Raw genomic sequence first — 15,614 nt, 5'->3', positions numbered from 1 at the left:
AAAAAAATTCAACATTTCTTTTTGTGCTAACAGTAAAAAAAATTGAGTTAATACTTTGTAGTGTACTTTGGCCCATTCTTTCTTACAAAACAGCTCAAGTTTCTGAAAGTTTCATGGTGATTGTTTGTACACGGCATTTTTTAGATTTTTCTACAAATGCTCTATTTCAGGGTTGGGTAGGGTTACTTTAACATGAATACTTTCAATTACTTTTGGATGACTCCAATAGCAAATATGCTAATAAAGGACAAAAGAAACTAAATACAAATAAAATGATGACTCACAACACGTGGTAAGCTTTCTCTCCTGGCTTTGATCTCCGGCAAAACCAACATCAAATGCGACAGAAACAATCCAGTTAAAGTAACCCTACCCAACCATGGTCATATGGCATTGTCATGTGAAGCGTCACTGGTCGCACCCAAGAGGACAGCTTTATTTAGAAAAAGGCTCTTTTGGCTCAGCTGACTGAGAAAAGATGGGTCTTTCAGCTCTCAAACAGCTCATTAGATTTTTTTTGAAACAATATATTATCAATAATGATAAAACATTACGCGCCAAATTAATTAGCAATTAGTAATGTAATATGTTTTGATCCCTAAAAAACACCTGAAATATGAATTCAAATATTCACAGCTCTACAAAAAATGTGTAAAATACAAAACAATTTTAGCTTTTTACACAGCTACCAGATATATAGTCGGACGACAACATAAGAAGACAATAAAATGAAAATTAAAATTGTAATTCTTTAGTCCTATAAATAAATGATGAAATGCAAAAAAGGTAACTATTTAAAATTCAGTTTTTACCAATCTAGACACCGATCCTCTAAAAACACGCAAAATATATAAATTAAAATAAGTAAAGCAAAAAGAAAAAGATCAGCGGCAGGGTTGGGTAGGGTTACTTTAACTGGATTACTTTCCATTACTTTTGGATTACTCCAATACCAAATATGCTAATAAAAGACAAAAGAAACTAAATATGAATAAAATGATGACTCACAACACGTGGTAAGCTTTCTCTCCTGGCTTTGATCTCTTTGATCTCCGGCAAAACTAACATAAAACAGCTTGCCAACATCATTTTTGCTGTTCCATGTATTCCGTTACTCCCCAAGCCTGCACAAAATTGAGTCATTTTATTCATCTTTAGTTTCTTTTGTCTTTTATTAGCATATTTGGTATTGGAGTAATCCAAAAGTTGTTGAAAGTAATCAAGATAAAGTAACCCTACCCAACCCTGCAGATGAGGATGTTGTTTTATCAAGTTATCTTTGTCGCCTACTTCTCTCTCCGATTCCAGAATACACCATGACATCACACCGAGCATGGGAAACTTCCCCAACACTCAACAACATGTCACTTATTTCTTCTTTGCTTCTCTCTTCGAAAGAAATATGTCTGTTGAGAATAATTGAATTGGATCGAACTTGTCAGGCGGGAACTTCGTATCTATGATAACTATTCCCTAGAGCACAGGTGTCAAACAGGCGGCCCGCGGGCCAGATCAAGCCCGCGAGACAACACTCAGAGAAGCGCAAGATAAAAAATATTCAAACCGAAGAACAAACACTATTTAAAGGCTGAAGCATTTGTTCAACGAACTAAAGTACTCGATTTGGCTGCTCGGAGTCATTGGTGGTTGGGAGCTGCGGTACCCAATTTGTCCACAAGCGAACGTTCGAGACCCTACAAATGCAGATTTCTATCAATTTTATCTAAACACACTCACAGGCTTATCAAGCAAAACGTATATTTTCACGAACATCAGTTCGGGTGTTTTAGAGCCCATAAGTCACATACAAACTCACTTAAATCAGGATTTATAAAGTAGTTTAGATAAGTTGAGATATAAATTCAGACACATTATGTAGTGTCAAGTTCTGATTTTAAAAATTATTTTGCTGCTATACTGTATCGCACTATTATATTGAAAATGACTTCAGGACACTATTTTTACTGCAAATGACATTTTGTCGCCATCATGTGGACGTTACGGGAAGAACAAAAGTGTGGCGTAAGAATGCTTTTAACCTTTTTTAGAATGTCGAGTAGTCTCACTTTGTTGGAGATAAAAAGCATCAGAATGTTTTGTTGACATGATGACTTTTAAAGAAAGTCGAAAGTAAATAAGATGTGTATAATAATGTAGGTAAATCAAGCTGTTTTATGTATGTGCACAACTTAGACCCCAACGTTAGTGATGCACAGGCAGACATAGGCAAAAAAGAGGTAGGTCTCTTTTTAGCCATTGCTTCAGTTGCTGTTTCACCCAAGGCGCCTAAAGGATGATCCTTCCATTGTTGTGGCTTGGATCCCATCGATTCTGAAGACCTTCATGTAGATCACTATCAATATTTTTCATTGAAATTGCTGGGGTTTTTGTGTGGGTGTGACTCACTGTATTTTCATTGTATGTTTCAATTTTACTGTTTTGGAGCATTAATCTTGACTCAGCACTTTATTCTAAGAGGAGTTAAGATGCTGCTAAATTGTGTACCACACACACACACACACACAAGGAGGAATCCCTAGCACAAATAGCAGCAGCTATACTTTTGACTGAGGACAAAAAGTTTGAGCATTTTACTCCTGTATTGGCCAACTTGCACTGGCTCCCAATCCACTTAAGATGTGACTTTAAGGTTCTCTTATTAACATATAAATGTTTGCATGGACTTGCACCCTCTTATCTCTCTGATTTGATTTCCCCCTATGTTCCTGTCTACTTGTGACTCCGAGAGCCAAGAAGTCTGCAGGTTTGAGAGCTTTCTCCATCCAGGCCCCAGTGCTACGGAATGCCCTGCCTTCGGAGATAAGATCTGCAGCCTCAATGGAAGTTTTTAAATCAAGGCTTAAGACACACTTCTATTCCAAAGCTTATGATTGATGCCCACCTCATATTCTGTATTGTCCTGTCTTTTTCCGACTGCCTGCCCGGTGGTGATACGAAGGAGAAGGACGATTTGAGATGAGTCAGCGGACCAGCGTTTGACCTGAAGCATGTGTACGCCTGCATGGACCAGCTGGCAGAGATGGGAAGCTGGATCGTTGCCGTCGTTGCTGCTATGGACTCTCTGCACTAGTTTATAGGCTGGGGGCGTCGCTGCTGTCATGCACTTTCCGGACAAATTTTCAACATGTGACCTAGTGTTTACTATGTTTGTGTACTGTAATGCTAAATGTAATTCACCCTGGTCATCCTGAAAGGGGGATACCACTTGTGAGGTCCCTTCTCGGGGTTTCTCTTTTTCCTCACGCTGAGGTTTTGGGTTGTTCCTTGCCCGCATGTTGGTTTGAGATCAGGTAATTGTGTCATTGTAATCCTGTGCAGTCCTTTGAGACATTTTTTATGATTAAGGGTTGTATAAATAAATTTTATTTGACTTGACTAACATTTAAATGTTCATATTCGTTAAGGCTGATCTTGACTGCTGTGAAGTGAGGACCAGTTTGTGTTAACTGTTAAAGAGGCTTTCGAGACTTTGATTCACGTCTTAAAACAAAATCTTCGAAACAACAATTGTTTTTATTTTTATATTTTTGTAACCATGTCTTTCCTTTTTTATACAGAGGGACTCACCTTATATACAGAAAAACGAGGGATTGGTTGATAGAAACCAACAATACACCGGAAAAAATGTGGTCATCAGTTTTAACAAGTATATAAATATACTCACACGCTTCATACGTAGCAACTGGCCTGAACAGAGAGCCCCTGGCATGTATAACAGAGGAGGGGGGGGGGGTGATCTCTTCAGACAAACACAGTAGATTTTAAATCAATCCTGGTCAAGTTTGCCACACCCGATAGGGAAGATCACTGACACAAAATTGGCCTGCTCGCACCGTTTCAGACTGAGGTTCAGGAGTACTCCGAACAAGTTTAAGACTTCGATAACTGTGGATGTGCCAGAGGGATGTCTTCTTGGTTAGGATGTGGGTACAGTCCAAAAAGATGACTCCTTCAAGTGGTAGCCACGGGGGTGACTATTTGGACCACTTCACCGTTCTCTCCCTGGATGGTATCTTTCACTTCCATGTCTGCTTGTAGGGAAGGAGCAAGTTCGGCCGCCTGGGAATTGCAAATGAGAAGAGGACATTTTGAGATTTACCTTGAATGAATGAATGAATGAACTTTTATTTTGAACATTAAAAAAAAAAAAAAAGGACAAAAACAATGAGTCAAGAACAAAATAATGTCACATAACATGTTCGAAAAGGGGTAGTCAGAAGCAGATGCTTATTTTTCCTACCCCTTTATCTTCCCTATTAAATACATTTTACAAATCCTCCTTTCCTCTTATGTCTAATATCACAAAATCTCATGGATATACTTATTACATAGGTCGGATATCAATAATTATCATAATTACAATAATCACAGATTTTATACACTAATCTTCGCAATACCCATCCCTCAACGTCATAATGCGCCAGGTTACCAAATGTCACTGTGGCACCAATGATAATAACAACAATAAAAATAAACATAATATTTATAATAACAGTTCTGATATAATAATAGCAACAATAACAACAAGTTAACCATAGTTTTAAACGCAGTATTTCCAATCTCCCTCACATCCCATTTTCTTCATCCCTGAATTTCGCCAGTAATGCTTTTTTGTATTTAAATTTGAACACATGGATAGTTGGACATTGTTTGATCTCATTTTGCAAATTATTCCAAAGTCTGACTCCACACACAGATACACACATACTTTTCCTGGTGGTTCTCACCTTTAGGATTTTGAATTCACTACAGCCCCTCAAGTTATAATTTCCCTCTTTCCGAGTGAATCATTTTTGTATGTTTTCTGGAACTAGGTTTTTGTTGACCTTAAATAACAGTTGTGAAGTGAAAATTTTTGTTAAATCATCCAATTTTAATAATTTGGACTGCATGAATAAAATATTGGTATGATCCCGATATCCTACCCTGTGTATGGTTCTTACTGCACGTTTGTGAAGGACAAAAAGGGGCTGTAGTGAACTTTTGTAAGTATTGCCCCAGACTTCTGCACAATATGTTAAATATGGCAGAACTAGAGAACAATATAATAAATTCAATGCATTATAATTTAAAAGAAACCTTATGTAAAAATGTTGAATGCTGATTGCCATGTATTTTTTTCACATATCTTTAAGGAAAAAATCCAACGATACATAACTATATTTATCCACACCCTGATCAGAACAGAAAGTCAGATTCTCGATTTCTGATCAAGTCTGCAACGACGTGGTCTTGCCCTATTTTTGTGATCGAAAAGGGATGTCACTTAAATCTATTTATTCTGCAATTTCAAACTTGGCAAATGCTTTGAGCGCTGCCCAGTTAGGCACAATAGGTTCATACAAATTTTTCATGGCCAAATGTAAGCACTTTTTAAGAATCTTTCCCCATATAGTGTTGGGTGAAAATGACAGTAATATGCAGCTTACATTTTCAGTCGTTACAATTTACCACTAAGAAACGCTACGCTAATTTCTTTTGCATGGGCTATAATAAATGTCCATAATTGATACGCAATTTTTCCCCTAATACATATTTCAAGGTGCTCTGTTTCGGTGTATCATGTACCTGACCTCTTTGGTGTGACCTACAGAGGGCTATGACACTTCATCGGACAACGCTATACAAAATAATGCCTGTTAATCACGAGGAAAGAAAAGATGCAATGGCAAGCGACGCCAATGGAGAGCATTGTCTGCGCCATTTTTAAGCAGACTTGAGAATCACTTCCCCCAAAATTCCAGGACTTTTCAATCCTGGAAAACACAACATCAAACTTCAAGCGTTTTCAAGGATTTCAAGTATCCATACGAACCTTGTTTATATATGCAAATTCAGAAAATATAGGAACTTCCGTGTCAATACAATTGTGTTAAACTGCACTTTAAGGTGCAAACAAAAATAGTGCTTCAAAACTAAACTCAGCAAAACAACAACGGCAGACCCCAGTTTTGTTTTAGTCCACACTTCTATTGTTTTCCACAGCTGGCAAGTGTTCATTAAGAATGTCCTTTATTTGGTAAACCACTCCAACAAAACTGCTTAGCCTTTTGTTTCGTTTCAAATGCCGTTTAGTGTGGTTTGTGCGCGCTTGCAAGCAGCGATGACTGTTAGGCGTGAGTCACTTCCAGGGTTCCCATCGAGCACAGCAGTAATATTTTCTCCCTCGCTAAACACAGCTGTACCATAGCATGTCTCTTTTTTCAAGCTAATTAAAGTAAAACCGACATCTCAAAAATCTCATATTTTCACCGTGACGAAGGATCACAACAAGGTCTTCATTCTCCATTAGGAAAGATCACAAATTCTTATGGTTATACTTTTCAAAGACTGCTCTGACATGATTTAATGACCCCGTGCATTTAGCTTGTGTGTTGGCATTCGGAATCCCTGGGTGACTTGTTCGAGCTATGAAGGGGGTTCGTTAGCACAGGAAGACTTTCGACAGATTAGCACCATCTTGAGGAAATTGTACTGCCTGTTGCGTACAAAAGGGAAATTATCCAGTGTCGAAACAAGGCAAATGCAAGGATAAATAAATCAAAAACCTGAGCTCGATGTTTCAAGTACGCGTATAAATGTTCCCATGTGTTTGGAAACACATGACAGTGATTCCCTCAATTCCACACTCTTCAAAGTGAGATGCATACCAGTGCTAACCTTTTCCTGAACTTTGAACTGTAAATCAGCAGTGTTTACAGTGTTGAACATTAGAACCAAACCGTCATACCACTTTCTGTACCACTCAGATCTCTTTGACGCACTCTGCATTGATTATTGTGTTTTTCTTACTTCATAGGACTCTTTCAGTTATTCTCCGCTATAATGTTTTTTTTACTGTACATTGATCGTGTCAAGGATTTATCATTTGGTTTTTGCTGAAGATGCTCTGGCTATGAATGCCAAAATGGATAAAAAAAAAAACTTAACATAAAGGGAAATGTATGTAGCAAAACACATTGCAATATAAGTTCCTTATATTGTATTTAAATCTGATCAAAAGACAGAAAGCTGTTAACAAGTGGTTTCTTTGATGGCAACCATACCAAAGTATAATCAGTTCCAAGTGAAAGCAGGCTCCTTGACTGATCTGACAGCTTGATGTAGTTGCACTAGAACAACCAAAAAGCCATCAATCACTTGAGAAAACAAACACTTGAATCGCTTGCTGTGGTGCAGCATTTGAAATACAGTGCATGTGGTCATAATCATAGCGGGAAGTATTTGCAATTTGTGTGTGAAACCTGCTATAAAATTGCACCAGCAAACTTGTTATTTATTTCACATGCTTAAGACAGATGCACACGCACATATGTGTATTGTCCTTTTGTAAACAATTACAGTGGGTTGGGTTTATCCCTCAACCACTAAGGTTGTAGGGGCGCCACTGCTTATGGTGTTTTGGGCAAGTTACACCTTGGTGGTGCCCATGCCTCTCCAGGCCAACATAAGTTTCCACCCGGTCCCGAACCGGGCACCTTTCGCGTGTTAGGCGGATGTGCTGACCACTGCACTACAGAAATCTAAAGTGTTAAACATTGCTTTTCAAAGAGGGAAGATACCCAATGGATTTTCCAAAAATACAGTAATCCCTTGCAGTGTGTCATTTCACCTTTTGCAATTTCACCATTTCTCAGATTTTCATCATGCATTGTGTTCTGTATTCTGATTGGCTAAACAAGTGCACGCCCATTTTCTGCCTGTGCGGCAATGATGTTGAAGTCTGAATTGTAAAACAGCTTGACCAACCTACATTATATACTGAATGTGCAGGAAAGTAAATTTCAAGTTTCTTCAAAAGCCATCATGTCAACAAGATGCTTTGAACCTATCAAAGTCGGTCTTCTCGATCCACTGAATTTGCTCTGGACCCGCGTGCTGCTTTTTGGCCCTCCGTAGTGGCTCTCTGGCACTCTTTCAAAATGCTTGACAATGGAAAATAAATAGTTTCTCTTGGAAGTAGAACCGTAAATATTTTTAACGTTTTCTAACAAATATAGATTAACACAATATAGATGTCCTTCCTTCTACGGTCTCAATAGGGCTTACTTTTTAGGGCGCCAGACCTTTTTTGGGGGGGTACAATATGGCTTTTCAACATTTTCGTCTCTGCCTAAGAGGAGTCAATGCAGTTTTCCATAAGGTCCGCACGATGGAAGAATCATTTGAAATAGAGTCTTGGGAAATCTATTGGGTTTACTTGCCCTTTAATAAGTAGTTCAACCTGATTGAAAATGATGGGGCGCATAATTTGATATTTTGTTGACTTTAATTAAGGTCAATGAAATGCACAAATAGTGCATTTCATTGACCACAAAAGTTTTTGCTCTTTCGTGTTTTACTGCTTTGTGTGTTCATCAATCACACGCTTACTGACACATGACTTGCAACAAAGAAAACCAGTTTGCCAATAGTTGTATATGAACTTGTTTAATCCCGAGTTTAACACACCCTGAATTGAAACTCAAATGAAACAGGAAAAGTTATACGTTTATATATTTTTGGGACAAAAGAGACATTACCAGATGCAACGAAGCAGTAACAGATGTAACAGCCTCCTTTGTGTTTCAGAGACAAGGTTAATTTGGCATCAGAAACTTGTCAAGAGATTCCAGTTTTTAGCATCTGTTCGTATGATGCCAGGGCAACGTTTTTATGGCTCGTCAACATGCAGTTTGGGTAATTATATCCTTGCTTTTTCATGATTTATTCCAACAGCGATATATTCCTTGTTTAGCTCCAGTTAACAAACACAAATATTACAAACTCTCATTGTTATTGATGACCTCTGCCTTAAATCGGTATATAGGTTGCTCTAAACTCTTTTGTTACCATTTGCACAATTGTATCTTTAAGTTTGTCTATTTTCCTCCTGCAGCCATGGCGAGAAAGGCATATTCTCTACCTTTGTGCATAACATTCAACTGCAGTCAGAGGGAAAGACAATCTGCTTGAAAATTGACGCATATTAATCATCTACCTTCAAAGTGCTCATCATCAGTAGATCACATCGACTGGGATATCTCACTCCTACTTTAAATCTATTGTGAAACAAAGCGTGAATACTTGTCACTCCTGATACAGTACAAGTAACTGTTTGGAAGCTAAAAATGAGTGACATCCTAGTTAGAGGATACGGCTTGGTTAAACAAATCCCTTGGTGGAATTATCTTCACTATATTCCAGCGGTTCTGTGACTTTTGTCTTAGGCAAAATACAAATTTGTTTTAATTACTTGTAGTAAACCAAATTTCATGGTTCATTTTGTTTTTTCTCTTCTGACAAATGATTACTATTGAATTATAGTTTTAATTATTTATGTGTTTTTCCTTTCATTGACAGTAGGGAGACTACACTCATTACAATGAGAGATGCTTGATTTGAGTCTGATATTTTATAAACTAGATGAGATGGTGAAAGTAAGAAGAGGACTGTTTCAAATACAGTCCGAATCCCAACCCAAACCCCTACTCCATAAAAAGCATTTATTCAAGCACGTCTCAAGAGTCACGTACTTGCACACGCAGCACAAGCGTCTTGATGATTGCAGCCTGAAGATGGACTTCGCAAGTAGAATATTTTGAAGTTACGGACACCACCTTTAATGTCTTTCCAATTCTGATTCATCATTAAGTTCACAAAAGAGTTGTTTCCTTTGTCATTCTTTTTTGCGTAGGTTATATCTTTGTGGAAGACTATCGGTTGTTTCCTTTCTCTCGTCTCTGGCATCATGAATACAAATGGTGTGATAATGAGATAAAAGCTAATGCGCGTTACACACAAATAAACACGGTACTACTACCTACGTGAACTACATTGATTTTAATTCAAACGCACCACCTCAAACATTCCATTCATCCTGGGAAATCTTAAAATACCCACTTCCAGACCTCAAAACATTTTTTCTTCGGATCTATTCAATACACGCAGGTCACCCTTTTTGACTTCAAAACAGTGAGTTTCTCCTAAAGATGAGAGATTTTCATACCTGTAATGAGTTCATGTGTGCTGTTTGCTTTTACCTGCACTGCAGCCGTGTGATCCGAGACTGAAGCAAGTTGAACATACTGCACTTGGATGTCAGGGGGCAGGGAGGTGCCCTCGACCGCTGCTGCCGCCCCTTCAGCTGATGCCACGGCAATGAGCTGAGCTCCCTGAAGTACCTGGCAGATGGCGAGGGAGGACAAAGAAACACCAATGATGAGACATCTGGCTTCTACTTTGACAGAAAAGTGTAACTGATCACAATAAAACTTGTTCCTTATAGAGATCCCCCCGCAGAAATTGCAAAGCAGTGCAAAATTTTCTTGACTGACAATGCAAAGTGTGCCAAGAAAAGTAATAAGATCCACAAGAAAAGCAAACAGCTCAATGCCTTATTTATTGTAAATCCGATGTTTATGTATTTTAACAGATCACAGGTGTCAGGCAGGAAGTATTGGTGGTCACACAAACATCTTTAGCAGAATCACAAAGTTCTAATGTTAACATGATTCTCCTCATTACTCATTAGACATCTTAGCCTGAGGCTGTGCAGACCTTTGAGTCGCGGGCCACATTGTGTTTAAAATTAGCAGAGGGGCCAGGGAAGGAGGAAAATAAAAAGATTGATTTGATTTTTTTACATCCGCCAATACATCTCGAATTCAATATCCCAGCAATAATGAGGAAAAAAAGGTCATGGATGCCTTATCCAATTTTTCTCTTATCGTCCATCGCTGCTAGTCCAAAAAGAAGTATCTCAATTTTTGGGAATGTATTTATTCTCGGCATTTTTGCTCTTTTGTCTTTGTCAACGTTCTTTTGATGCAAAAAATAAAAAAAGACAAAAACAACAAAGGTTTGTCTTTTTTTAAAAAGCAACCATCATATGCATTTATGAATAACATGTAAATTATGCAGACATTTCAATGAACATATTATATTTATTTTATTTTTTGTCTATAAATAGACCATTCAAATCGGATTGGTTTCAAATCGCTCAATATTGAAGTATATATTACGTCCCTTTGTGAACTGAAAAAAAAATGAAATTTGGCTGAACTGAACATTACACTAAACACTAAACAACATGCATTAAAAACTATGAATGCAATATAGGGTTACCTCAGAAATGTTCTTTTTTTGTATGTAATTTGCTAAATGTATAAATAAAATGTATTTGATAAACAAATAGCAAGTATAAAAAAAATATAGCAAGCTATTCAAATGTTGGATGTGAGCGCAGTAAAGTAGATGAATTCTCCATTAAAACTTTATTTTTAATGGGGGGAAGACACACGAAGGGACAAGGGACAGGAGTGGCTTTAAATCAACATATTTTTATTGGTAGTGTTTTTTTATGAATTATCAATAAATTTTGAAGATTCGCGTTTGGTGGGCCACATAAAAAATGCTGGAGGGCCATATGTGCCTCAGTCAGCTAGCTCATTCGTGATGCGTGCAAGTACATGCATTTCTTGGACGTGCTGGAATTTTTTTTTCTTATTTCGTCTATCTTGGGGTTCAGGTTGGCGTTTGGACTTATTGAGAAGCAGGCCTTTTCTTACTTTCACCATTTTCATGCAACATTGACAAAAAAAAAAAAAAGCATGCGAGGATGAGCATTACGGTCACTCTCCAGAACTCCCCACATCCCCCATTTCCTCAAACATAATATTTTTCGTGGAAAATAAAGCATACAGACTCTTCGAACTCAGTTGGGCATTGGTAACACCTACTTAGAGAGAAAATGTATAACCCTCAACGTTCTAAGGACAATTTAAACAATGCACCCCACCTATACAAAATCAACTCATATTGTGTCTATTCAGTGGCGTTATTATATACAACAGCTGACAAACAGAAGAGCACATCACTTCACACATAGCCAAACCTTGAAAATATTGTGTGCCCATAGGTAATTTAAAATTATTTTAAGTTGAAGGCAAGAAATGTAATGTTAAAAAGGATATTTTTTCAAAAAAGCAAGTTAATTTTAGGTGCCTTTTTCTCTCCACTACAACTAAATGTCTGATCCTAGCAGATAACTCCACGGATTGACTGAATTAGAGACATTTTATGGTAAAATACTTCGTTATTTCAAATGTGCATTTATTCAGTCTGATGATTAAAATAGGGAATCATCTTAAAGCTTGACTGGTTTGACCATATGCTGTGTTTGTGATGTTGTGCTGACAGTATGGGATGTCTTCTTCAAAGTGGCCTCCCAGCTGCACTTCACTGCTGACTTGGGCTTGGACGGCTCCAAGAATCATTAAAAATGGCAGAACAACCAAACCTCACTTCCGCACCGTCTCCCCACTCTGATCTTTTACTTTGAACTTAAGACAGTTCTGGTTTGGTTAATCACTGCGACAACCGCTAGCTTGCAACGTGATGTCATTAACAGGATCGCGAGTTTCACCGCAATTTTTCCTGCGTCGTCTCAGACCGATGGAAGTTATTAGCCTGCAAATCTGCTTGACTTACCTGATTAAACAACATGGTTGATTGTCGGTGCGGAGGAATCGTGTTACGGATCAGTTGTATAGAAATATTAGTCATGTGGGAACATAAACTCGGGGCCAGCTCTTTTGTCACTACTACGTAATTTGCAGACATGGGTCAGTTTGGTTTTCATTGTTGCGCTGTGGACAACACAGCATAACTTGAGCGGTATATGGACTATCCACATGTACAGAAATTTCAAAGTACGCGTTATAATCCAATGACCGGAAATATGGTAAATAAAATGGGAAATTTCTAATACAATGAAATTCTTCTACTTACTGTAACAGTTTCTGAATAAATCAAGGTCATTTAGATGGGAAACCAGATTTCCTTATATTTATGTTGTATGAAAGGGTGGGTGGGTATTTGTGGCCCCAAAAAATAGAGCTTGACCATCACAGTTTTTGAGAGCCCCTGTTGATTAAATATGCTATTTAGGATCCAAGAATCAATAAAAAAAGAAACACTAAGCGAAACACGAAGACACACACTGTGACACAAAATGATAATAATACATCACAATAAATCATGAAAAGATTAAGGACAGAAAGCCTCTCCTTCGTCTTTGTAGCAGTAGCTGAATATGTGTCGTCAGGTAAATGCGACTATCTGGCAACCAGTTGAGGGTGCGCCCTCCCCATTGCCTGAAGATAGCTGGGATAGGTTCCAGCACCCCCGCAACCCTACTGAGGAAAAGCGGTGCAGACAATGGATGGATGGAAGTTTTACTTACGCTGTATTTTTTCGAATATGCATTTAAAGGCCCTGCGACTCTACTGAGGAAAAGCGGTGCAGATAATGAACGAATGCATGTATTTAAAGGGACACTGAGTAATATTTGAGCACTAAAACCAAAATTGAGTGCTACAAAGCACAGGGAAGATTCCGGAGACACTACAATGTTTTCGCGTGTACCCTTAGCAGTAAGATGGCAGACAATAATTTCAGCTCCTTCTTGGAGAGCCTTATGTTATGTAAAATAAATACAATTTTCTCAACTGACACATATTTCAATTATGCACATATAACAGACAGTGTTATAATACGTGCACAATGTTTCTGCAGTCTTGCTGAGCTGAACAGAAACCTCATTGCTCGTGGCAAAACTGATATTGCTCTCGCACCTCAAAACAATTTTTAACTTTAACTGGATACCTTTTTCCATATGAAGTAGCCGGTAATGAATCAACACGGTTGATCAAAACATTATAATGATGTACTTTTGTTGATTTTTCAGATCACTGGTGTTTTTTTTAATGAATGACACTTTTTTACCAGTAGGAGGCACTAAATAATAAACAATGTTCCTTTTAGCTAGGGGGTGTCTAAACATTATATCCATGTGAACATTTGTATTTAAAAACACGTCCCAACTATCAGTGTGTGAGTGGACTATAGTTCCATCTATCTACCTTGGTCATATCCCTCAAGAGGGGTGACCAACATTAAGACAAACACATACAATAACAAAGAAAATAAAAGGGAAAAAATGGCAAAAAACACACATATTTTTTGGGAGGACCATGGCCAACCCAAATGCCCAAACACCCAAACAAGTTAGGCACCTTGGCACCGAAGTTGGTCATGCTTTCGTCCCTCCTGATGAAATGGGACACCAGAAAGCGGCCATGTCACTCGGGTCAGGGTGACACAACACTCTTTTGTTCAAAAGCAGGGCCCGACAGCTTTCACTGGTTTACCCCTGCCGCATCATACAGGTGCCCTGCCCATCCCTTAGAACGTGCCCAAACATCCCAGTATCCTTTTACAACACCTCTCCACTCATTCCTATCACTGACAATAGGACTATAGTTAATTGTGTTAAATGTTCTACACTAGCAAAGAAAAAGTGCATGCAAATAATTAATGCTCCGTGTCTAGTTTTATTAAGGATACATCATCTAGATTCATAAAACTGTACTGGCAATAATTACTTTCAGATCCAAAACTAAGCCCCTCCAGGGCTAGGTGTCCCCAAACGGGCATGGACATAAGTGAGGAAATGTTGCAGTTCAGCAGACCCAAACACTAGTTGCAAAAAACTTGTTGAACTCTATTCCCTCCTTCCATCGGAGAGCAGTTTGCATTCTCAGCTGTGTGAAGATGCACACAGAGGCTGAGAGAAGCAGCTAGATTTGGAACACAAAGAACTTCTCTGCAGCATATCCTGTCCCATGACTCACTGCACAAGAAGTTACAACACATGGGCTTGGTAATCAGGTACAAAGCGGTCACATTGGAGTCAGTTCTTTGGAGGCCTCATTAGAAAAAAAACTACAAGAAGCTTTGGTAAACAAAGGCAATCAATGTATCTATTTGTGTATAACTTGCTTTTTTTGTTAACAACATCTCATCTCATCAGCTGCAACGCTTATCCTCAATAGGGTCGCGGGGGTGCTGGAGCCCATCCCAGCAATCATCGGGCAGTGGGCAGGGGACACCCTGAACTGGTTTCCAGCCAATCGCAGGGCACACGGGGACAGACAACTCGCTCGCTCATTCACACCTAGGGACAATTTGGACCGGCCAATCCACCTGAAATGCATGTCTTTGGAATGTGGGCATAATAACTCAAAATTTGTTTGCGCATTATACGCGAGGTTTTTATGTTGCTGTATTTGTGCAGTCAATAATTAGTCAAAAAATATCGCTGAACATAATGCATCGGGAGTCGAACCCAGGTCGCAGCGGCTTGACCACCAGTGTTATAGATAAGAGAACAGCATTAGATTTTGTCCTATCATTACAGTATTTTTTTTTCACAATACCAGAGATTAATGTAAGAGAATGGAAAAAACAGAAAGTTATCCAAAAAAAATACAATTAAACGCAAAAAGGCAGGACAAGGTAAACAACTCTTTGGTGTATCTTATGATGAAGCATAATTTGAAGGAATTAAATAAATACTGTACATTGTAAATTTTATGTTGGTATTATATTTATAGTTCACATTGTCAATAAGTGATTTTAATCATAGCCACACGTATTCAACTTTTGTCACTTACAATGCTTAGTTTGAGATGAGAAAAAGTGAAACAGAATCTTATAATGACTTTTAATTAAAAATTAGGGGTGTGTGTCATACAAAAATATATATGGTA

At 38.2% G+C, this 15,614-nt stretch overlaps 1 protein-coding gene across 1 annotated transcript in view; it reads right to left on the bottom strand.

The window, feature by feature from the left end:
* Positions 1-3,515: 3,515 nt before the first annotated feature.
* banp (BTG3 associated nuclear protein) overlaps positions 3,516-15,614 on the bottom strand; it is a 37,328-nt gene continuing 25,229 nt past the window's right edge. The window contains exons 12-13 of the mRNA XM_088339178.1: positions 10,044-10,184; positions 3,516-4,080 (exon numbers count right to left, since the gene is read on the bottom strand). Of these exons, the coding sequence (XP_088195304.1) occupies positions 3,973-4,080; positions 10,044-10,184 (249 nt within the window). The 3' untranslated portion in view covers positions 3,516-3,972. The remainder of the gene's footprint in view (positions 4,081-10,043; positions 10,185-15,614) is intronic.

The sequence above is a fragment of the Urocampus carinirostris genome, chromosome 7 (genome assembly GCF_059441175.1).
Source record: "Urocampus carinirostris isolate Australia breed hairy pipefish chromosome 7, RoL_Ucar_1.0, whole genome shotgun sequence".
NCBI lineage: Eukaryota > Metazoa > Chordata > Actinopteri > Syngnathiformes > Syngnathidae > Urocampus > Urocampus carinirostris.
The sequence above is the reverse complement of the archived record's forward strand: the minus strand, read 5'-3'. Positions and strand labels throughout refer to the sequence as shown.